This window comes from Carcharhinus amblyrhynchos, chromosome 8 (assembly GCF_965287045.1).
Source record: "Carcharhinus amblyrhynchos chromosome 8, sCarAmb.v2.hapA, whole genome shotgun sequence".
Classification (NCBI taxonomy): Eukaryota; Metazoa; Chordata; class Chondrichthyes; order Carcharhiniformes; family Carcharhinidae; genus Carcharhinus; species Carcharhinus amblyrhynchos.
In genome coordinates this window covers 123817030-123840445 of record NC_137331.1, presented here as the reverse complement: position 1 = coordinate 123840445, position 23416 = coordinate 123817030, and the positions used below count along the sequence as shown (strand labels likewise).

Sequence of the window (23416 nt, the reverse complement as noted above, 5' to 3'; positions counted from 1 at the left end):
AGACACTCACCACCCTCTGTGTGAAAAAATTGCCCCTCTGGACACTTTTGTATCTCTCCCCTCTCACCTTAAACCTATGCCCTCTAGTTTTAGATTCCCCTATCTTTGGGAAAAAATACTGACTATCTAGCTGACCTGTGCCCTGCATTATTTTATAGACCACTATAACCTACCCTCCAGAGGAAAAAGTCCCAATCTATTCAGCCTCTCCTTATAACTCAATCCATCAAGTCCCGGTAGCATCCTAGTAAATCTTTTCTGCACTCTTTCTAGTTTAATAATCCTTTCTATAATAGGGTGACCAGAATTGTACACAGTATTCCAAGTGTGGCCTTACCAATGTCTTGAACAACTTCAACAAGACGTCCCAACTCCTGTATTCAATGTTCTGACCGATGAAACCAAGCATGCCGAATGCCTTCTTCACCACTCTGTCCACCTGTGACTCCACTTTCAAGAAGTAAGAACCTGTACCCCTAGTTCTCTTTGCTCTGTAACTCTCCCCAATGCCCTACCATTAACTGAGTAAGTCTTGCTCTGGTTTGATCTACCAAAATGCATCGCCTCGTATTTATCTAAACTCCATCTGCCATTCGTCAGCCCACTATCCTAATGGATCAAGATCCTGTTGCAACCTAGATAATCTTCTTCACTGTCCACTATGCCACCAATCTTAGTGTCATCTGCAAACTTTTACTAACCATGCCTCTGAAATTCTCATTCAAATCATTAATATAAATGACAAATAAAGTGGACTCAGCACCTATCCCTGAGGCACACTGCTGGTCACAGGCCTCCAGTTTGAAAAACAACCCTCTACAAGCACCTTCTCTCTTCTGTGATTAAGGTAATTTTGTATCCGTTTAGAAACCTCATCCTGGATCCTGTGAAATTTAACCTTATGCAACAACCTGCCATTTGGTACCTTGTCAAAGGCCTTGCTAAAGTCCATGTAGACAACATCAACTGCACTGCCCCCATCTATCTTCTTGGTTACCCCTTCAAGAAACTCAATCAAATTAGTGAGACATGATTTTCCACTCACAGAGCCATGCTGACTGTCCCTAATTAGAATTAACTCTCTAAATGCCTGTAGATCCTGTCTGTCAGAATATTGTCATAAAAGGAACAAAAAAAATCATTTATCTGGAACTTTTCACCACCTCAGGATTTTCCAAAAGCTTTATGGCCAGTGAAGTGTTGTCAGTGAGGTACCGAAGGGATCTGTGTTAGGACCCCATCTGTTCAGTTTTAAAGTTTATTTGTTAGTGTCACAAGTAGGCTTACATTAACGCTGCAATGGAGTTACTGTGAAAATCCCCTAGTTGCCACATCCCGGCACCTGTTTGGGTACACAGAATTTAGCATGGCCGATTCACCTAACTGTGCGAGGAAACCGAAACACCCGGAGGAAACCCATGCAGACATGGGGAGAATGTGCAAACTCCACGCAGACAGTGACCCAAGCCGGGAATCGAACCTGGGTCCCTGGTGCTGTGAGGTTCTGTGCCACTGCCCCGCCCAAATTGGATTGTCCTTTGAAGGTGCTGGTGCTGAGCTGATGGTCCAAATGGATTCTTCCTGTTCCATGATTCTATTAGTCGACTTTCTGTTTGATATTTTTATACAATTGAAGTAATGCCTGCGTTGACGGGATGTTTTAATCTGTTTCAGGGAGAACCCAGGGGAATGTATCCTCTTCCTCTGGGTGGGAAAGATTAGAGATTTTCTCCAACTGAAACCACAGTCATCTGATGCAGGTAATCCCGAGATCCTGTCACGCGTCGCTGCTGACATTCTGGAACTTTAACATCACAAAGAAAACCATCTTTAGTTTCCATTAATCACCAGCAAGTGGTTTTAGTCATCTTCATTTATCAATCTTTGTGAGTTATCTCCACACAACGGGAAGAGGCTGTGGTAATGTTGAGAGGCATGAGAAGAGTGTGTAAACATTTTGGAACTCCTAGCAGTCACCCTGTCCCCATTACTGGAAAACTAGTCCAGATGTGTCATATATGCTCCAGATGTGTGCGTATAACCTGTAAGATATATATTTTTAATTATGTCACGGGATGTGGGCATCACTGGCAAGGCCAGCATGTGTTGCCCATCCTTCATTGCTTGTTTAAAGTTTATTTATTAGTGTCACAAGTAGGCTTACATTAACACTGCAATGAAGTTACTGTGAAAATCCCCTAGTCACCACACTCCTGTTTGGGTACACTGAGGGAAAATTTAGCACGGCCAGTGCACCTAACCAGCACGTCTTTTGGACTGTGGAAGGAAACCCACGCAGACACAGGGAGAACATGCAGACTCCACACAGACGGTGACCCAAGCCGGGAATCGAGTCCGGGTCCCTGGCGCTGTGAAGCAGCAATGCCAGCCACTGTGCCAACCGCCCCATGGCTAACAGCTCTTAGAACACTTTGAGCCCTTTTCTTTTATAAACCAAAACCCTCCTGCTATTGATAATGGTGCCTAGTTTATATCCTGATTAGACATGGAGAACTACTGCCCTTACCTGGTGACGCCCTGGATCTGAGTGACTTGCTAAGACTATTTAAGGTTAAGAATCAATCACATTGCTGTGGCTCTGGAGTCACATATAGGTCAGACCAGGTAAAGATGGCAGATTTCCTTCCCTAAAGGACATTAATGAATTAGATGGGTTTTTCCAACAATTGATGATAATTTCAGGGTCACAATTACTGAGACAAGCTTTCAGCTCCAGATACTTTTCATTAGTTGAATTTGTTAATTATCATAGAATCGCTACAGTGCTGAAAGAGACCACTGCTGCCTCACAGCGCCAGGGACCTGGGTCATTGGGTCGCTGTCTGTGTGAAGTCGGCATGTTCTCCCCGTGTCTGGGTGGATTTCTTCCAGGTGCTCTGGTTTCCTCCCGCAGTCCAAAGATGTGCAGGTTAGGTAGATTGGCCATGCTAAATTGCCCCTTAGTGTCCCAAGATGAGTAAGTTTGGGGGATTAGCAAGGTTGAGCCTCCCATCCATTGACTCTGTCTACACTTCCTGCTGCCTCGGCAAAGCAGCCGGCATAATCAAGGACCCCACGCACTCCGGACATTCTCTCTTCCACCTTCTTCCGTTGGGAAAAAGATACAAAATTCTGAGGTCACGTACCGACTGACTCAAGAACAGCTTCTTCCCTGCTGCTGTCAGACTTTTGAATGGACCTACCTCGCATTAAGTCGATCTTTCTCTATACCCTCGCTATGACTTTGTACGTGGGATTTAATGGGATTGGGAGTTACAGATAGTTCTATGGCCTGGTAGGTATGGATATGATCGGCGCAACTTGTGGGCCGAAGGGCCTGTTCGTGCTGTAGTGTTCTATGACTATAGCACCACATTCTGCACTCTTCCCTTCTCTATGAACGGAATGCTTTGTATGCATAGCATGCAAGAAACAATACTTTTCTCTGTATGTTAATACATGTGACAATAATAAATCAAATCAAATCCAATCAAATAAATGAATGGGGTTAAGGGAAGTGACGGGGGAAGGGCCTGGGTAGGATGCACTGTTGGAGAGTCAGTGCAGACTTGTTGGGCTGAATGGCCTCCTTCAACCCTGTTGGCATTGAATGATAAGAGCCCAGATTGGAAGATTGCCCCTTGCTGATGGAGTACAGGAATGTTTGCACAAAAATGATTGTATCTGAAATGGGGCAAATCAATGGCCTGGATTTTGTGTTTAAAATTAGCAGTGAGGTTATTAGCGCCCACTGTTATCAAAGTGTAAACTGGACAGTAATTTATTGAAGCATCGTCTTTATTTCCTTATTTCTGATGTTTGTTGACAGTTCCAGAAACACAAAAAACAACGGAAGAGTGTGAAGTGGATTATCAAGATGATTATTTCATTGCCTGTCAGTCAGCTGATCAGCGGGATACAGTGAATGCCGCTTTCCCGGAAAGCTCAGAAGGTAAGCTATGACCAGACCTTCATTCCCTCCAAGTAAGGATGGGACGCATCCAACAACCTGCATTTATATAGCATCAGATAGCTAAATACCCCAGGGCGCTTCACAGGAGCGATTGCCAAATACAATTTGTCACCTTGTAATGAGATATTGGGTGGCACAGTGGTTAGCACAGCTGTCTCACAGTGCCAGGGATCCAGGGTTCAATTCCAGCCTCGGGTCACTGTCCATGTGGAATCTGCGTGTTCTCCCCATGTCTGCGTGGGTTTCCTGCGGGCGCTCCGGTTTCCTCCCACGCTCCAAAAATGTGTGGGTTAGGTGGACTGGCCATGCTAAATTGCCCCTTGGGGTCCAAGGGTATATAGCTTAAGGGAATTAATGGGATGCATGTGTGAGGTTAGGGAGATTGGGCAGGGGTTGGGAAGGTGTTCTGTTGTACAGTTAGTGCAGATTCGATTGGCTGTTGGGAATCTGAACTTATTTTTAATAGTTATCAGCCTCTCTAACGATAGTTAGAAATTGCCAAAATCTGCATCACAGAAGGAGGCCATATGACTTCAGAATCACAAAGTCCTGTGTTCCAATACCCACAACCAGGCCTCAGGCACAATCGTAGAATCTAACAGTGCAGAGAGATGCCATTCGGCCCATCGAGTCTGCGCTAACTACAATCCCACCCAAGCTCCATCCCCATAACCCCATGCATTTACCCAAGCTAGCCCCCATGACACTAAAGGGCAATTTAGCACGGCCAATCCACCCTAACCCGCACATCTCTGTCTGTGTGGAGTCTGCACTACCCCCCGCCTTCCGCCGTGTCTGTGTGGGTTTCCTTCGGGTGCTCAGTTTTCCTCCCACACTCCACACACGTGTCCCAAGCTGGGAATCGAACCCATGTCCCTGGCACCCTGAGGTGGCAGTGCTAACCACTGTGCCACCCAGTTCTCATAAAAATGGAGGCTGTCAGTGCAGTGTGGTCCTGAGGGACGGCTGCACTGTCAGTAGAGCCGATTTTCAGATAAGACATCTGCCTGTTCGAGTGGATGTCAAAGATCCCGTGGCATTATTCCAAAGGGATTTGTTCCCAAGTGAACCAACCGACCAGGATTTATCCCTTAATCAGTTTCACAGATCATTGTTAGCAGGGCTTCATGAATAACCGCAGCCAGTGCGGGAATTGAACCTGTGCTGTTGGCATCGGTTGGCATCACAAACCAACCATGCAGCTAACTGAGCTAAACCGAGCCCCCGTGACAGCAATAATACAATGCAGGGGGCAGGAACACCCTGTGACGTGTGACGCGACGTGCAACTCACCGTGTGTTTCTGCCATCAACTTCCAGCTGAACAACTCCCGACGCTGATCCACGGGGAACCAATCACAGATCGGAGGAGTACGTTTCAGGCACACCTTGCCCCTGTGGTGACACCGAACCAGGTAGGCACAGGTGAAAATCACCAGGGTGTAAACGCACGCAAGTGAGAAGAAAGTAGTAAGATTTCAGAACATCTGTTTTCTTCTACTCTGCTGGTAGATTTGAAACCAAAGGTGGAAATGTGTTTGGAGAGGAACAGTGTGCAGTGTCTGTAACACAGGTTTAAGAGGCTTGAGAAGAGAACCTGGCTTTGGGGGAGGGCGATGTGGTGGATTTGTGTTACACAGCGAGTTGTGAAAAGTATTGTTTCTTGTGCGCTTCACAGACAATGCATACTGTTCATAGAGAAGGAAACGAGAGAGCGCAGAATGTAGTGTTACAGTCACAGCTAGGGCGTCGAGAAAGATCAACTTAACGTGAGGTAGGTCCATTCAAAGGTGCGGTGATTGTGACAGGTACTGTGGAAATGCCAGAATCATGGTTGGAGTTCTGAACTCAAAGCTTTACACCTTCCAGGACAAAGCAGCCCCACTTGATTGGCACCACATCTACAAATATTCACTCCCTCCACCACCGACGCTCAGTAGCAGCAGTGTGTACCATCTACAAGATCACCGTAGATCCTTAGACAGCGCCTTCCAAACTCACAATCGCTTCCATCTCGAAGGACAAGGGTAGCAGGTACATGGGAACACCACCACCTGCAAGTTCCCCTCCAAACCACTCACCGCACTGACTTGGAAATATATCACAGTTCCTCCACAGTCGCTGGGTCAAACTCCTGGGATTCCCTCCCTAACGGCAACCCACAGAACATGGACTGCAAGAAGGCAGCTCACCACCACCTTCTCAAGGGCCAGCTAGGGATGGGCAATAAATGCTGGCCGGCCAGAGACACCCATGTCCCACAACTGAATAAGAAAGAAATTGGGATGGGGAGGGCAGGAAATGAGGAGAATTCTCTGTACACGGTGAGTTTTTATTTACTTGTTCAGGGGACGTGGGCTTTGCTGTCTGGGTCCTTTAAGAGTAATTTTACCAAGTCTGGCGCACATGTGACTCCAGATTTCCTTCTCTAAGGGCATGAGTGAACCCAGTGTGGTTTGACAGCGATCTTTTCAGGGTCGCCTCTAGACTTGTAATTCCAGATTTTTTTTTATTGGATTCAAATTTCACTATCTACCGTGGTGGGATTCGAACCCCAGGTCTCTGGATTACGAGTTTCAGTGACAATACCACTGCACCACCACTCTACGGGTCGTTGTGAATGGAATGCATTGCCTGGAAGGGAGGTGGAAGCAGCTTCAAGAGGAACTCTCCAGAGGGAATTGACAAATACTGAAACATTTAAAGTTTATTTATTAGTGACATAAGTTGGCTTACATTAACACTGCAATGAGGTTATTGTGAAAATCCCCTTGTCGCCACACTCCAGCGAGTGTTTGGGTACACTGAGGAAGAATTTAGCATGGCCGATGCACCCTAACCAGCACGTCTCTCAGACTGTGGGAGGAACCCTGAGCACCCGGAGGAAACCCACACAGACATATGGAATCATAGAATCATACAGCACAGAAGAAACCCTTCGGCCCATCGAGTCTGCACCAACACATTAGAAACACCTGAATTCCCACCTACTCCCATCTGCACTGGGCCCATAGCCCTGAATGTTATGATGTGCCAAGTGCTCACCCACATACTTTTTAAAGGATGTGAGGCATCCCGCCCCCACCAACCTCCCAGGCAGCACATTCCAGACAATGACCATCTTCTGAGTAAAAAAAGATTCTCCTCATTCCTCCCTAAACGTCCTGCCCTTCACCATGAACCTATGTCCCCTCGTAACTATAACCCTTCAACTAAGGGGAGAAGCTGCTCCTTGTCCACCCTGTCCATGTCCCTCATAATCTTGAACACCTCAATCAGGTCACGCCTCAGTCTTTCTGCTCCAGTGAAAACAACCCAAACCTATCCAACCTCTCTTCACAACTTAAATGTTCCATCCCAGGCAGCATCCTGGTGAATCTCCTCTGCACCCCCTCCAGTGCAATCACATCCTTCCGATAATGTGGTGACCAGAACTGCGCACAGTACTCCAGCTGTGTCCTCACCAAAATTCTACACAACTCCAACAGGACTTCCCTGCTTTTGTAATCTATGTCTTGATTGATAAAGGCAATGTCCCATATGCCTCTTTCACCATCCTACTAACACACCCTTCCGCTTTCAGAGATCTGTGGACAAACACGCCAAGGTCTCTTTGCTCCTCAGAGCTTCCAGGTGTCCTACTAATCACTGAGTACTTCCTTGTCAAATTACTCCTTCCAAAGTGTATCACCTCACACTTTTCAGGGTTAAATTCCATCTGCCACTTCTCTGCCCATTTGACCATTCCATCTATATCATCTTGTAGCCTAAGACACTCCACCTCAGTGTTAACCACCCGTCCAATCCTTGTGTCATCCACAAACTTACAAATCCTACCCCCAACATGGTCATCAATGTCATTTATATAAATGAAGAATAATCGGGACCCAACACAGATCCCTGTGGTACACCACTGGACACTGCCTTCCAGTCACTAAAGCAGCCTTAGACGTGACCCTCTGTCTCCTACAACTGAGCCAATTTTGAATCCACTTTATCAGATTACCCTGTACCCCGTGTGAATTTATCTTCTTTACAAGTCTCCCATGTGAGACTTTGTCAAAGGCTTTGCTGAAATCCATATAAACTCCATCAACTGCACTACCCTCATCTACACACCTGGTCACCTCCTCAAAAAATTCGATTAAATTTGTTAGGTATGACCTCCCTCTGACGAGGCCATGCTGAATATCCTGATCAAGCTTTGCCTGTCCAAGTGGAGATAGATTCTCTACTTCAGAAGTTTCTCTAATAGTTTCCCTACCACTGACATAAGACTCACTGATCTGTAGTTCCCTGGTTTGTTTCTACAACCCTTCTTAACAGCAGAACCACATTAGCTGTTCTCCTGTCGTCTGGCACCTCCCCCATGATGTGGAGATGCCGGTGTTGGACTGGGGTAAACACAGTAAGAAGTCTCACAACAACAAGTTAAAGTTCAACCAGTTTATTTGATAGTAAACCCACAAGCTTTAGGGGCAAACCCCGAAAGCTTGTGAGTTTACAATCAAATAAACTGGTTGGACTTTAACCTGGTGTTGTGAGACTTCTTACTGTGTTTACCTCCACCATGGCCAGAGAGGAACTGAAAATTTGGGTCAGAGCCCCTGCAATTTCCTCCCTTGCCTCCCAAAGCAGCCGAGGGCACAAATCATCTGGATCTGAAGATTTATCCACTTTTAAGGCTACCAACAGCTCCAATACCTTGTCTTTCCCAATGCTAATGTGCTCAAGAACCTCATCGTCTCTCTGTCTGATTTCCATACCATTGTCCTCATTCTCTTGGGTGAAGAACGGGTGTAAAGTATTCATTTAACAAGTATTCATTCAATGTCCCCTTGCTCCCTAATGGGCACTACTCTTTCCCTGGTCATCCTCTTTCCACTGATATACTTATAGAATATCTTGAGATTTTCCCCACTTTCACCAACAGGTGTAAAGTATTCATTCAACAAGTATTCATTCAATGTCCTCTTGCTCCACTCACAGATTGCTCCCTTGCTCCCTAATGGGCCCTAATCTTTCCTTGGCTATCCTCTTCCCATTGACATACTTATAGAATATCTTGAGATTTTCCCCACTTCCACCAGCTAGCGCTTTCTCATAGCCCCTCTTTGCATTCCTAATTGTTTTCTTAAGCACTTTCTATACCTCACTAATACCTCCACTGATTTGCTCTCCTTGTACTTTTTAAAAGCCTTTCTTTTCCTTCTCATTGTATCCTGAATCCCTCTGGTCATCCCTGATTCTCTGGGCTTGTTATTCCTTCTTACCACCCTAGGGGGAACATGCTGGGCTCGCACCTCCCCATTTCCTTTCTGAATGCCCCTCCAGTGCTCTTCTGTAGATTTTCCTGTTAGTAGCTGCTCCCAGTCTACCTTGGGCAGATCCTGTCTTATTTTACGAAAATCTGCTCTGCCCCCAATCCAAAACTTTCTGTTTTACAGCTTGTCTATTTCCTTCTCCATAACAAGCCTAAATTGTATTGTGTTGTGATTGGGGCGAACCTGCAGATTCCACACAGAGAGTGATCCAAACCGGGAATCGAACCCAGGTCCCTGGCGCTCTGAGGCTGCAGTGCTGACCACTGTGCCACCCATACTTGCAGGGTTAAGGGAGAATGAGGAGGAGTGGTGGGGAGAGCAGACAGCGCATCTCTTTCGCGAGCCGGTACAGACATGACAAGCCAAGTAACCTCCTTCTAGAGTATGTGGCTCTGTGTTCCGAGAATCTGTTCCTGCGGCAACTTTGAACATTTATTTCAACGACTCATCCCAAGCATTTCATCAGCAGAATAAATATTTCGCTGATGGGTTTAATAATGAGACGAGAGTTGATGAAGAAAGTGTTGGTAATAATGAGGAAGATCTCTGCTTATAAAACACATCTCCAAAGAGAATTTAATTGAAATTTTATGAGCTCTTTAAGAACTTTTTGATTTGAAAAGAGATTTTAATTTCTCCTCGCTTAGTGTAACCCATACTACATTAACTTGGCATTTACATCCCGGCCTCTGCATTAATTCATAATGATGGTAAGAGATCAAATTAGGCTTTGGAAATCAAAGGAGATAAGAGTTTATTAAAGCTGATTTGACGCTTCATGAATACTTTGATATTCGTTTAGAATTGGAACCTCTTTATAATTTATGAAGTCGCAGAGAAATGCGCCACAAAGTGCGGTTGAATATCGGCCAATTACGGGCTTAATGAAAAGTCTGCTTATCTCTGAGAGTTCAGATTTGACCAGACAAAAGACATCATTAAATATTCAGGTTCATTTATTTGCACTAATTGTTCGATTTACAGAAATAGAAAAACAAATTTATTTTGTGAATTTGCTTATCTTTACATGGGCTTAGTGAACGGTGAGTGGCTTTTATGTAGAATTACCAAGGATCTTGTCCATAGGTCTCGGAAGGCGGAAAGGCAGGTTAATAAGGTGGTGAAAACGGCATGTGGCACACTCGCCTTTATCAATCGGGGTATAGATTACAAAAACAGAGAGGCCATGATGCAGTTAGTCATAAAGATTTACAGCGTGAAACAGGCCCTTCAGCCCAACTTGTCCATGCTGCCCTTTTTTTAACCACTTATCTAGTCTCAGTTGCCGCCATTTGGCCCACATCCCTCTACACCCATCCTACCCATGTAACTGTCCCAATACTTTTTAAAAGACAAAATTGCACCTGCCTCTATAAAGTTGTGTAGAACTTTGGTGAGGGCACAGCTGGAGTACTGTGCGCAGTTCTGGTCGCCACATTATCGGAAGGATGTGGAGGGGGTGCAGAGGAGATTCACCGGGATGCTGCCTGGGATGGAACATTTAAGTTACGAAGAGAGGTTGGGTAGGCTTGGGTTGTTTTCGTTGGAGAAGAGAAGACTGAGGGATGACTTGATCGAGGTGTACAAGATTATGAGGGGCACGGACAGAGTGGATAAGGTGCGGCTGTTCCCCTTAGTTAAAGGGTCAGTTACAAGGGAACTCAAATTAAAAGTGAGGGGCTGGGAGGATTTGTGGAAAAGCTTTTTTACCCAGAGGGTGGTGAGGGTCTGGATTGCGCTGCCTGGGAGGGTGGTGGAGCCGGGATGCCTCACATACTTTAAAAAGTATCTGGATGAGCACTTGGCACAGCATAACATTCAGGGCTGTGGGCCAAATGCTGGCAGGTGGGAGTTTGGGAGTTTCTAATGTGTCGGTGCCGACTCGATGGGCCAAAGGGCTTACAAATTCTGTGATTTGTAGGAAGTCACAGGTTGCGCAGTGGGCCATTCTGCCTGTGATATCTCTGCGATCTTATTCTCCTTCAAACATTTATCCGATTCCCTTTCTGAAAGACGTTCATGAAACTGCAGGAAGTACCAAATGATCATTCCACAAGAAAAGTGGGGAATGAGTGTGGATTGAAGTGGAGAATGGGTAGGTTCCATGGTCCAAGGGATTAGGAAGAGTGTAAAATTGAAGAAATTGTATCCGTAAGGAGGTTATTGAAATTAATGGGACTGCAGGTTGGTAAGTCCCCTGGACCTGATATTCTATATCCCAGAGCATTGAAAGAGGTAGCTATGGAAATAATGGATGCATCGGTGATCATCTTCCAGAATTCTACAGAAGTGGTCCCGGCAGATTGGAAGGTAGAAAACGTCATCCCACCATTTAAGAAAAGAGGGGAAGAGAAAATGGGGAACCACAGACTTGTGTGGAGTCTGCACATTCTCCCCGTGTCTGCGTGGGTTTCCTCCGGACGCTCCGGTTTCCTCCCACAGTCCAAAGACGTGCAGGTTAGGGGGATTGGTCATGGGAAAAGCTAATAGAGTGGTCTTGTTTATTGTGAGAAGAATTGAATATAAAAGCAGCGAAGTTATGCTTCCGTTATGCAGGACATTGGTGAGACCACACTTGGAGTACTGCGTACAGTATAGGCCTCATTATTGAAGGAAGGGGGGAGGTAGTGGAAGCAGATGCGATAGTGAGTTTTAAGGGCAGCCTGGACAAATACACGAATAGGCTGGGAATAGAGGGATCTGGTCCTTGAAGGGTAGGAGGTTTTAATTCAGTTGGGCAGCATGGTCGGTGCAGGCTTGGAGGGCCGAAGGGCCTGTTCCTGTGCTGTAATTTTCTTTGTTCTTGAAGGATGTAAATCATTGGTAACAGTTCACAGAGGGTTCACCAGACTAATACCAGGAATGGGTGGGTTATCTCATGAGGAAAGGTTTGATAGGCTAGGCTTGTATCTGCTGGAGTTTAGAAGAGTAAGAGGCAACTCGATTGAAACTTTTAAGATCCTGAGGGGTATTGACAAGGTGAATGTGGAGAGGATGGGCGTTATTTTCCAGCCTCGCTTGTCCGGAAACCGTAAAGTCCCACCCAAGGTCAATGGACTTTCTCGTTGTCCGCCCCTCGCCCGCTCCAATTCCACTGGTATTTCCTCTTGTGGGAGAATCCAGAACTAGAGGGTCACTGTTTAAAAATAAGGGGTCATTAATTTAAGACAGAGATGAGGAGAAATGTTTACTCTGAGGGCGGCGAGTCTCTGGAACTCTGCCTAAAAAGGCAGTGGAAGCAGAATCTCCGAATATTTTTAAAACCGAGATAGGTAGGTTATTGATGAGCATGAGGAAGGTTCAGTCACTAGGTATACATGGGGAGGTAGTAAATTGGATTAGACGCTGGCTCAATGGAAGAAGCCAGAGAGTGGTTGTGGCGGATTGCTTCTCTGAGTGGAGGCCTGTGACTAGTGGAGTGCCACAGAGATCGGTGTTGGGTCCATTGTTGTTTGTCATCTATATCAATGATCTGGATGATAATGTGGTAAATTGGATCAGCAAATTTGCTGATGTTACAAAGATTGGAGGTGTAGTGGACAGTGAGGAAGGTTTTCAAAGCTTGCAGAGGGATTTGGACCAACTAGAAAAATGGGCTGAAAAATGGCAAATGGAGTTTAATGCAGACAAGTGTGAGGTATTGCACTTTGGAAGGACAAACCAAAGTAGAACATACAGGGTAAATGGTAGGACACAGAAGAGTGCAGTAGAACAGAGGGATCTGGGAATACGGATACATAATTCCCTAAAAGTGGCATCACAGGTAGATAGGGTCGTAAGGAGTGCTTTTGGAACACTGGCCTTTATAAATCAAAGTATTGAGTATAAGAGTTGGAATGTTATGGTGAGGTTGTATAAGACATTGGTGAGGCTGAATTTAGAGTATTGTGTGCAGTTTGGTCACCTAATTACAGGAAGGATGTTAAGGTTGAAAGAGTGCAGAGAAGGTTCACGAGGATGTTGCTGGGACTTGAGAAGCTGAGTTACAGAGAGAGATTGAATAGGTTAGGACTTCATTCTCTGGAGCGTAGAAGAATGAGGGGAGATTTGATAGAGGTGATCTTTCCCTGCTGGGGGAGGTAGTGGAAGTGGATACGATAGTGACTTTTAAGGGGTGTCTGGACAAATCCATGAATAGGATGAGAATAGAGGGATACGGTCCCCGGAAGGGTAGGGGGTTTTAGTTCAGGTGGGCAGCATGGTTGGTGCAGGCTTGGAGGGGCCGAAGGGCCTGGGCCTGTTCCTGTTCCTGTAATTTGTGTGGATGGTTTGGGTGACGTGTTAAGATTTTGTGACATTTATTTGCTTTTGTTTCCTCTTCAGGTGAAACTGCTTCTACAGGAGCTTTATCAGAACAAAAAGATTGCAAATGCTACACACAACATCTACGCTTACAGGTATAGGACAGGTCAATTATCTGAATAACCTTTGAATCAAAACACAATTAAATGATGGTCTAAATAGGATAGGATTGAGAAGATTTTATTTTCATATTCCTTTTTTTATTAATTTGTGGGACATGGGTGTTGCTGGCTGGGCCAGCATTTATTGCCCATCCCTCATTGCCCTTGTTCAGAGAGTCAGTCCCGTTGCTGTGGCTCTGGAGTCACATGTAGGCCAGACTGGGTGAGGACGGCAGATTTCCTTCCCTAAAGGGATATTAGCAAGCCATGGTCATCAGTAGATTCCTGTTTCCAGACGTCTTTCATGGAATTCAAATTCCACCCTCTGCCTAAGCGGGTCCCCAGAACATTAGCTGAGCTTCTGGATTAATAGGCTCGCAATAATACCACCGCACCAGCGCCTCACAGTGCCAGGAACCCGAGCTCGATTCCCAGCTTGGATGACTGTCTGTACAGAGTCTGCACATTCTCCCCGTGTCTGCGTGGGTTTCCTCTGGGCACTCCAGTTTCATCCCACAGTCTAAAGACGTGCTGGTTAGGGTGTATTGGCCATGCTAAAGTCTCCCTCAGTGTACCCAAACGGATGCTGGAGTGTGGCGACTGGAGGATTTTCATATTAATTTACAGGGCGTGGGTGTCTTTGGCTAGGCCAGCATTTATTGCCCATCCCTAGTTGCCCTTGAGAAGGTGGTGGTGAGCAGCCTTCGTGAACCGCTGCAGTCCCTGAGGTGTAGGTACACACAGTAAGAAGTCTGACAACACCAGGTTTAAGTCCAACCAATTTATTTGATATCAAATAAATTGGTTGGACTTAAACCTGGTGTTGCCAGACTTTTTACTGTGTTTACCCCAGTCCAATCTCCACATCGTGTAGGTATACACGCAGTGCTGCCAGGGAGGGAGTTCCAGGATTTTATTTGGAGCCCAGTACTTGAGGAAGGATATGAAGGCATTGGAGAAAGTACAGAGTTCCAGGATTTTCACCCAGCAACAGTGAAGAAATTGCTGATACGTTTCCGTGTCGGGATGGTGAGTGACTTGGAGGGGAACCTCCAGCTGGTGGTGTTCCCATGTACCTGCTGCTCTTGTCCTAGATGGGAGAGCTGTTGGTTTGGAAAGTGCTGTCAAAGGAGCCTTGCTGAATTCCTGCAAAGCATCTTGTTTCGTGTTCAGTTCTGGTCACCACACTACCAGAGGGCTTTGGAGAGGGCACAGAAAAGATTGACCAGGATGTTGCCTGGTATGGAGGGCATTAGCTATGAGGAGAGGCTGCAGAAACTTAGTTTGTTCTCAGTGGAATGATAGAGGTTGAGGGGAGACCTGATAGGAGTCTACAAGATTATGAGGGACATGGACAGAGTGGATAGTCAGAAGCTTTTCCCCAGGATGAAAGAGTCAATTACTAGGGGGGCACAGGTTTAAGGTGCGGAGGCGAGGTTTACAGGAGATGTACGAGGCAAGTATTTTACACAGAGGGTGCCTGGAACACGCTGCCGGGGGAGGTAGTGGAAGCAGATACGGAAGTGACTTATAAGGGGGCGATTTGACAAGTACATGAATAGGATGGGAATAGAAGGATATGGCCCCCAGAAGGGTAGGGGGTTTAAGTCCAGTCGGGTAGCATGTTCGGTGCAGGCTTGGAGGGTCTAAGGGCCTGTTCCTGTGCTGTAATTTTCTTTGTTCTTAGATGGTGTACACTGCTGTCATTGTGAATCAGTAACGGACAGAGTGAATGTTTAAGGCAGTGGATGGGGTACTTAACAAGTGGGTTGCTTTATCCTGGAAGGTGTTGAGCTTCTTGAGTATTGTTGGAGTTACGCTCATCCAGGCAAGTGGGGAGTATTCCATCACACTCCTGACTTGTGCCCTGTAGATGGTGGACAGGCTTTTGGGAGTGTTGATGGTGGGGGATTCAGCAATGGTAATACAATTGAATTTGAGAATCTATAGTTCCCCATTGCTTTCCCCATGGCAACACCTTGGGCACTTGACTTGCCAGCCAATCAGTACCCAATTCTCCTGTAGTATCAATTGCTGAGACTGTTTGAAATTTGGCATTCTTGTGTTTTGCCTGATGAGTGCAAACTGAAAAACTTCAGCAAAGTGCCTCTCTTTTCAGTAATTTTCGGCTATTACTAACTAAATTAGCCAAAAGCATTAAGGGATATGGGAGGAAGTCAGGGATCTCTAACATAACTGGGATCTGGTGGAAAACTCTCCGCTGGTTGGAGTCATCCCTGTCACAAAGGAAGATGGTTGTGGTGATTGGAGATCAATCATCTCAGCTCCAGGACATCACTGCTGGAGTCCTCAGGGGAGTGTCCTGGGCCCAACCATCTTCACCAATAATCTTCTTTCCATCATAACGTCAGTATCTGGGCTTGGGTTGGTAAATAATGTTCACTCTACATAAATGCCAGGCAAAGACCATCTCCAACAAGAGAGAATCAAACCATTGCTCCTTGACAATCAATGGTCTTATCATCACTGAATCTTCCAGTCTCAACATCCTGGGGGTTACCATTGACCAGAGACTGAACTGGACCAGTCATTGAAATACTGTGGCTACAAGATGCGGTTAGACGCTTAGAATCCTTTGGTGAGTAACTCACCTCCTGACTCCCCAAAGCCTGTCCATTGTCTACAAGGCATAAGGAAGGTGATGGAATACTCCCCACTTGCCTGGATGGGTTCAGCTCCAACAACGCTCAAAAAGCTCCACACCATCCAGGACAAAACAGCCCGCTTGATTGAGACCCCTGCACCACCTTAAACATTGATTTCCTCCATCAATGACACCCACACTGGTAGCAGTCTGTACCATCTACAAGATGCACTGCAGCAATTCACCAAAACTCCTCGGACACCACCTTCCAAATCCATGACCTCTGCCATCTAGAAAGACAAAAGCAGCAGGTACCTGGGAACATCATCACTTGGAGGTTCCCCTCCAAGCCACTCGCCACCCTGGCTTGGAAATATTGCTGTTCTATCACTGTCGCTGGCTCAAAATCCTGGAACTCCCTCCCCAACAGAACTATGGATGCAACTACACTACATGGACTGCAGTGGTTTAAGAAGGCAGCTCACCAATTAGGAGTGGCAGTTAAAATTTGGCCTTGCTGGTGATACTCACATCCTAGGAATGAGTAAAAAATGAGGAAAGGATTGTACGTCTTGTAGTTATGATCTCATTGGTTAGTACAGCAGGGTCAAGGGGCCCCATGGCCTCTTTTTGTTCCTAAATTGGTGATGATGTGTGATCTGGGAGGGATCTTGGTGTCATGATGTCCCCTGTGTTTACGCCCTTGAGCTAACGTCCAGGTCGCCAGTGTATACGGGCTGCTGCATTGTTAATGGAAATGGTAGAACCCTGAAGAGTATTGATTGGCAGTGGGATCTGGGCATTCATGTCTACCCATCTCTGAAAGTGGCAACAGAGGTGGGTGAAGTAGTCAAGAAGGCATACGGCATGTTTGCCTTCATCGGTCGGGGCACTGAGTATAAGAATTGGCAGGTCATGCTGCAACTGTATAGAACCTTAGTTAGGCTTCATTTGGAATATAGTGTACAGTTCTGGTCGCCACAGAATGTGGAGGCTTTGGAGAAAATACAGAAGAGATTGACCAGGATATTGTCTGGTGTGGAGAGTATTAGCTATGAGGAGAGGTTGCAGAAACTTGGTTTGTTCTCACTGGAACGACGGAGATTGAGGGACAACCCAACAGAAGTCTACAAAATTATGAGAGGCATGGACAGAGTGGACAGTCAGAAGCTTTTTCCCAGGGTGGAAGAGTCAATTACTAGGGGGGCACAGGTTTAAGGTGCAAGGGGCAAGATTTAAAGGAGATGTATGAGGCAAGTTTTTTACACGGAGGGTGGTGAGTATCTGGAACGCGCTGCCGGGGAGGGGGTGGGAGCAGGTATTTAAGGGGCAACTAGACCAATACATGAATAGGATGGGAATGGAAGGATATGGACTCCATAAGTGCATCCTGATCGGTACAGGCTTGGAGGGCCGAAGGGCATGTTTCTGTGTTGCACTGTTTTTTGTTTGTTTGAGTGCAGGGTAATGATCTCTGTGCATTGTAATCCTGACATGGAAATGCCGGCATTGGACTGGGGTGAACACAGTAAGAAGTCTCACAACACCAGGTTAAAGTCCAACAGGTTTATTTGGTAGCAAATGCCACTAGCTTTCGGGGCTTTGCCCCTTTGTCAGGTGAGTGGGGAGTTCAGATCACAAACAGAGGATGTAAAGTCACACACTCAGTTTACAGAATACTGATTAAAATGTGAGTCTTTACAGCTAATCAAGTCTTAAAGAGGCAGACAATGTGAATGAAGATAGCATTAAGCATAAGTTAAAGAGATGTGTATTGTCTCCAGACAGGACAGTTAGTCAGATTTTGCAAGCCCAGGCAATTTGTGGGGGTTACAGATAGTGCGACATGAACCCAAGATCCTTGATGAGACCGTCCTCATGTGTGCGGAACTTGGCTATCAGTTTCTGCTCAGCGACTCTGCACTGTTGGCCACTGACTTCGACTTGACATGTATGCCCAAGCCATCAGGAGGTGCATCGATACCAGATTCATCAGCCGCACTCACAAGACAGCCCCGAACATCACCCAAGCACAACGCAACGCCATCCATGCTCTCGAGACCAATCGCAACATTGTCATCAAACCAGCAGACAGAGGAGGGGCCATCGTCATACTGAACAGAATGGATTACTGTAAAGAAGTATACCGACAACTAAACAATGAGGAACACTACAGACAGTTACCCACAGATCCGACCAAAGAACACACTCGTCAACTCAACGATCTGATCAAGACCTTTGATCCGGACCTTCAGAGCACCCTCCGTGCTCTCATTCCACATACTCCCCGCGTTGGAGATCTCTACTGGCTCCCAAAGATACACAAGGCAAACACACCCGGCCGTCCCATCGTATCGGGCAATGGGACTCTGTGTGAGAACCTCTCCAGCTACGTTGAGGGCATCCTGAAACCCATTGTACAAAGAACCCCCAGCTTTTGTCGCGACACTACGGACTTCCTACTGAAACTCAGCACACACGGAGCAGTTGAACCAGGGACACTCCTCGTCACAATGGATGTCTCAGCGCTCTACACCAACATCCCCCACAACGATGGCATTGCTGCGACTGCCTCAGTACTCAATGCCGACAACTGCCAGTTTCCAGGTGCAATTTTACAACTCATCCACTACATCCTGGACCACAATGTCTTCACCTTCAACAACCAGTTCTTCATCCAGACACATGGAACAGCCATGGGGACCAATTTGCACCTCAATATGCCAACATCTTCATGCATAGGTTCGAACAAGACTTCTTCACCGCACAGAATCTTCAACCGATGCTACACACTAGATACATCGATGACATTTTCTTCCTTTGGCCTCATGGTGAACAATCACTGAAACAACTATATGATGATATCAACAAGTTCCATCCCACCATCAGACTCACCATGGACTACTCTCCGGAATCGGTTACATTCTTGGACACACGCATTTTCATCAAGGACGGTCACCTCAGCACCTCACTGTACCGCAAGGCCATGGATAACCTCACAATGCTCCACTTCTCCAGCTTCCACCCCAAATATGTTAAAGAAGCCATCCCCTATGGACAAGCCCTCTGCTCAGATGAGGAGGATTGCAACAGACAGATGCTGAAAGATGCCCTCATAAGAACAGGATATGCTGCTCGACTCGTCGATCAACAGTTCCGATGCGCCACAGCGAAAAACCGCACCGATCTCCTCAGAAGACAAACACGGGACACGGTGGACAGAGTACCCTTCGTTGTCCAGTACTTCCCCGGAGCGGAGAAGCTACGACATCTTTTCCGGAGTCTGCAACATATCATTGATGAAGACGAACATCTCGCCAAGGTCATCCCCACTGCTTTCCTTCAAATAACCGCACAACCTCAAACAGACCATTGTTCGCAGCAAACTACCCAGCCTTCAGGAGAACAGTGACCACGACACCACACAACCCTGCCACAGCAACCTCTGTAAGACATGCCGGATCACCGACACAGATGCCGTCATCTCACGTGAGAATACCATCCACCAGGTACACGGTAAATACTCTTGCAACTCGGCCAATGTTGTCTACCTGATACGCTGCAGGAAAGGATGTCCTGAAGCATGGTACACTGGGGAGACCATGCAGACGCTACGACAACGGATGAATGAACATCGCTCGACAATCACCAGGCAAGACTGTTCCCTTCCTGTTGGCGAAAATTTCAGCGGTCACTGGCATTCGGCCTCTGATCTTCGGGTAAGCATTCTCCAAGGCGGCCTTCACGACACACGACAGCGCAGAGTCGCTGAGCAGAGACTGATAGCCAAGTTCCGCACACATGAGGACGGTCTCAACAGGGATCTTGGGTTCATGTCGCACTATCTGTAACCCCCATGACTTGCCTGGGCTTGCAAAATCTCACTAACTGTCCTGTCTGGAGACAATACACATTTCTTTAGCCTGTGCTTAACCCTCTCCACTCACATTGTCTGTACCTTTAAGACTTGACTAGCTGTAAGCACTCGCATTCTAATCAGTATTCTGTAAACTGAGTGTGTGCCTTTATATGCCCTGTTTGTGATCGGAACTCCCCACTCACCTGACGAAGGGGCAGAAAGTTAGTGGCGTTCGCTACCAAATAAACCTGTTGGACTTTAACCTGGTGTTGTGAGGACTTCTTACATTGCAATCCTGGCTGATGAAGCGAAGAGCACCTAACTGCTGAGAAACAATCCAGGAGGATCAGTTCTAACATCCGTGTGATGCACCTTGGGGTGTTCCTGTGTTTAAAGTTGCTGAATAAATTAACATATCATTAACATATTTTATTGCAATGGCGGCAGTGCAGTGTAAACCCACTGGATTGGTCCCTGGAATGAGGGGGCTGCCCTCTGATGAGAGGCTGAGTAAACTGGGTCTGAGAATGAGAGGAGATCTCGTTGAAACAAGTGGGTTCCGGACACGCGTCCTTTGTTTGAATAGAGGGGAGTATGGTAGGATGAGAGAAGAATTGGCGAATGTGGACTGGGGGAGTGCGTTGGAAGGTAGGTCTGCTGAGGAGCAGTGGAGGATCTTTAAGGAGATCTTTCTTGGTGCTCAGCAGAAATTTATTCCGATGGTTAAAAAGGACAGTAGGAAGAGAGGTAATAAGCCGTGGATAACGAAGGAGGTGAAGGAAAGTGTTAAATTAAAAGCGGAGGAATTTAGAGTAGCTAAGAGTAGTGGGCGAGAAGAGGATTGGGAAAGGTTTAAATGTCAACAAAGATTGACAAAGAAGTTGATAAAGGAGGGTAGGAGAAGCTATGAGGCTGGGCTAGCACTTAATATAAAAAAGGATAGCAAGAGTTTTTATAAATATATAAAAAGGAAGAGGCTGGCTAGGGTGAACGTTGGTCCTTTAGAGGATGAGAAAGGGGAGCTAGTGGTAGGGGATGGGGATATGGCTAAGGTCTTGAATAACTTTTTTGTTTCTGTCTTCACGGAGGAGGACGTGAATAATTTGCCGGGTGTTAGCGATGGAAAGGTGGTAGGAATGGAGGGTCTTAATGACATTACTGTTACTAGAGAGGTGGTGCTCGACAGACTGGAGGGGCTGATTGTGGACAAGTCCCCAGGACCGGATGGAATGCATCCGAGGGTTCTGAAAGAAATGGCGGAGGTGATAGTGGATGCCTTGGTGGTTATTTTCCAGACGTCGCTGGATTCCGGGGAAGTGCCGGAAGATTGGAAAACGGCTAATGTTACGCCGTTGTTTAAGAAGGGTGCCAGGCAAAAGGCGGGGAATTATAGGCCGGTTAGTTTAACGTCTGTGGTAGGTAAAATGTTAGAATCCGTCATTAAGGAGGAAATTGCGAGGCACCTTGAAGGGAATTGCTTGATAGAGCAGACGCAACACGGTTTCATTAAAGGGAAGTCGTGTCTGACAAATTTACTGGAGTTCTATGAGGATGTGTCTAGGGCAGTGGATAGAGGAGAGCCGGTGGATGTGGTCTTTCTGGATTTTCAGAAGGCGTTTGACAAGGTACCTCACAAGAGGTTATTGCAGAAGGTCAGGGGACATGGAGTTGGGGGTAGGGTGTTAGCGTGGATAGAGGATTGGTTGTCAAATAGGAGGCAGAGAGTGGGGATCAATGGGTGCTATTCGGATTGGCGGTTGGTGACTAGTGGGGTGCCCCAGGGGTCGGTGCTGGGGCCTCAGCTATTTACCATTTATATAGATGATCTGGAGGAGGGAACCGAGTGCAGGGTGTCGAAATTTGCTGATGACACCAAGATTGGGGGAAAGGCAAATTGTGCGGAGGGTGTGGAGAGTCTGCAGAAGGATCTAGATAGGCTGGGCGAATGGGCCAGGAAATGGCAAATGGAATTTAATGTTGGCAAGTGTGAGGTGGTCCACTTTGGTAGGAAGAATGGTAGGAAGGACTATTACTTACGTGGCGAAAAACTGCAGCAGGCGACGGTGCAGAGGGACCTCGGGGTCCTTGTGCATGAGTCGCAAAAACCCAGCTTGCAGGTGCAGCAGGTGGTCAGGAAGGCGAATGGGATGCTGGCCTTCATAGCGAGGGGGATTGAATATAAAAGTAGGGAGGTCTTGCTGCAGCTGTATAGGGCATTGGTGAGGCCGCAGCTGGAGTACTGTGTGTAGTTTTGGGCGCCGCACCTGCGCAAGGATATTTTGGCCCTGGAGGGAGTGCAGAGGAGGTTTACTAGGCTGATACCGGAGTTGAGGGGATTGAGCTATGAGGAGAGGCTGAATAAACTAGGCTTGTACTCGTTAGAGTTTAGAAGAATGAGGGGAGATCTCATTGAGACGTATAAGATGATGAATGGGATGGATAGGATAGAGGTGGAGAGACTCTTCCCGCTCAAAAAAGACAGTAGGACTAGGGGGCACAGCCTCAAGATAAAGGGGAGGCGGTTTAGAACGGAGTTGAGGAGGAACTTCTTCACTCAAAGGGTGGTGAATCTCTGGAATTCTCTGCCCGTTGAAGTGGTGGAGGCTGCCTCGCTAAATATTTTTAAGAAGCGGGTTGATGGGTTCTTGATAAGAGAGGGGATTAAGGGTTATGGGGAGAGGGCGGGAAAGTGGAACTGAGCTACAACAGATCAGCCATGATCTTATTGAATGGCGGGGCAGGCTCGAAGGGCTGGATGGCCTACTCCTGCTCCTATTTCTTATGTTCTTATGTAAACATGCATGATTCTGGAGGGGGTTTGATAGGGTGGGCACTGAGATTGTACCCGCTGGTCGGGGAATCTAAATCACAGGGGGCAAGTCTCAGGATAAATGGCCGATCAGTTCGGTCTGAGATGAGGAGAAATGACTCAAAGGATTGTGAATATTGCATCATCCCACCCCCCCGCCCCACCACAACCACCACCACCACCACCACCACAACCACAACCACAACATACGGGGTGCAGACAGGAGAGTGGAGTTGAAGACCAGTCATCATCATGGGGCAGCAGGGTTGATGGGCCGAGTGGACTACACCTGCTCCAGTGTCTTGTGCTCTTGATGTTGCTCGTGTTAAAGATTGTTTTTTAAAAAACGAATCTGGGGAGTTTGCTGTTGTTGATTCTATACTCTGAGTGACACCAGAGTAGAAGCTAACATTTCTATTGCCTTGAGTGATCCATTCTAAAGAG

At 46.7% G+C, this 23416-nt stretch overlaps 1 protein-coding gene across 1 annotated transcript in view; it reads left to right on the top strand.

Annotated features, from left to right (window-relative positions):
• Positions 1-23416, top strand: part of impact (impact RWD domain protein) — a 54171-nt gene that overhangs the window by 9364 nt on the left and 21391 nt on the right. Inside the window, exons 5-8 of the mRNA XM_080194753.1 lie at positions 1675-1760; positions 3830-3952; positions 5293-5387; positions 13620-13693. Of these exons, the coding sequence (XP_080050879.1) occupies positions 1675-1760; positions 3830-3952; positions 5293-5387; positions 13620-13693 (378 nt within the window). The remainder of the gene's footprint in view (positions 1-1674; positions 1761-3829; positions 3953-5292; positions 5388-13619; positions 13694-23416) is intronic.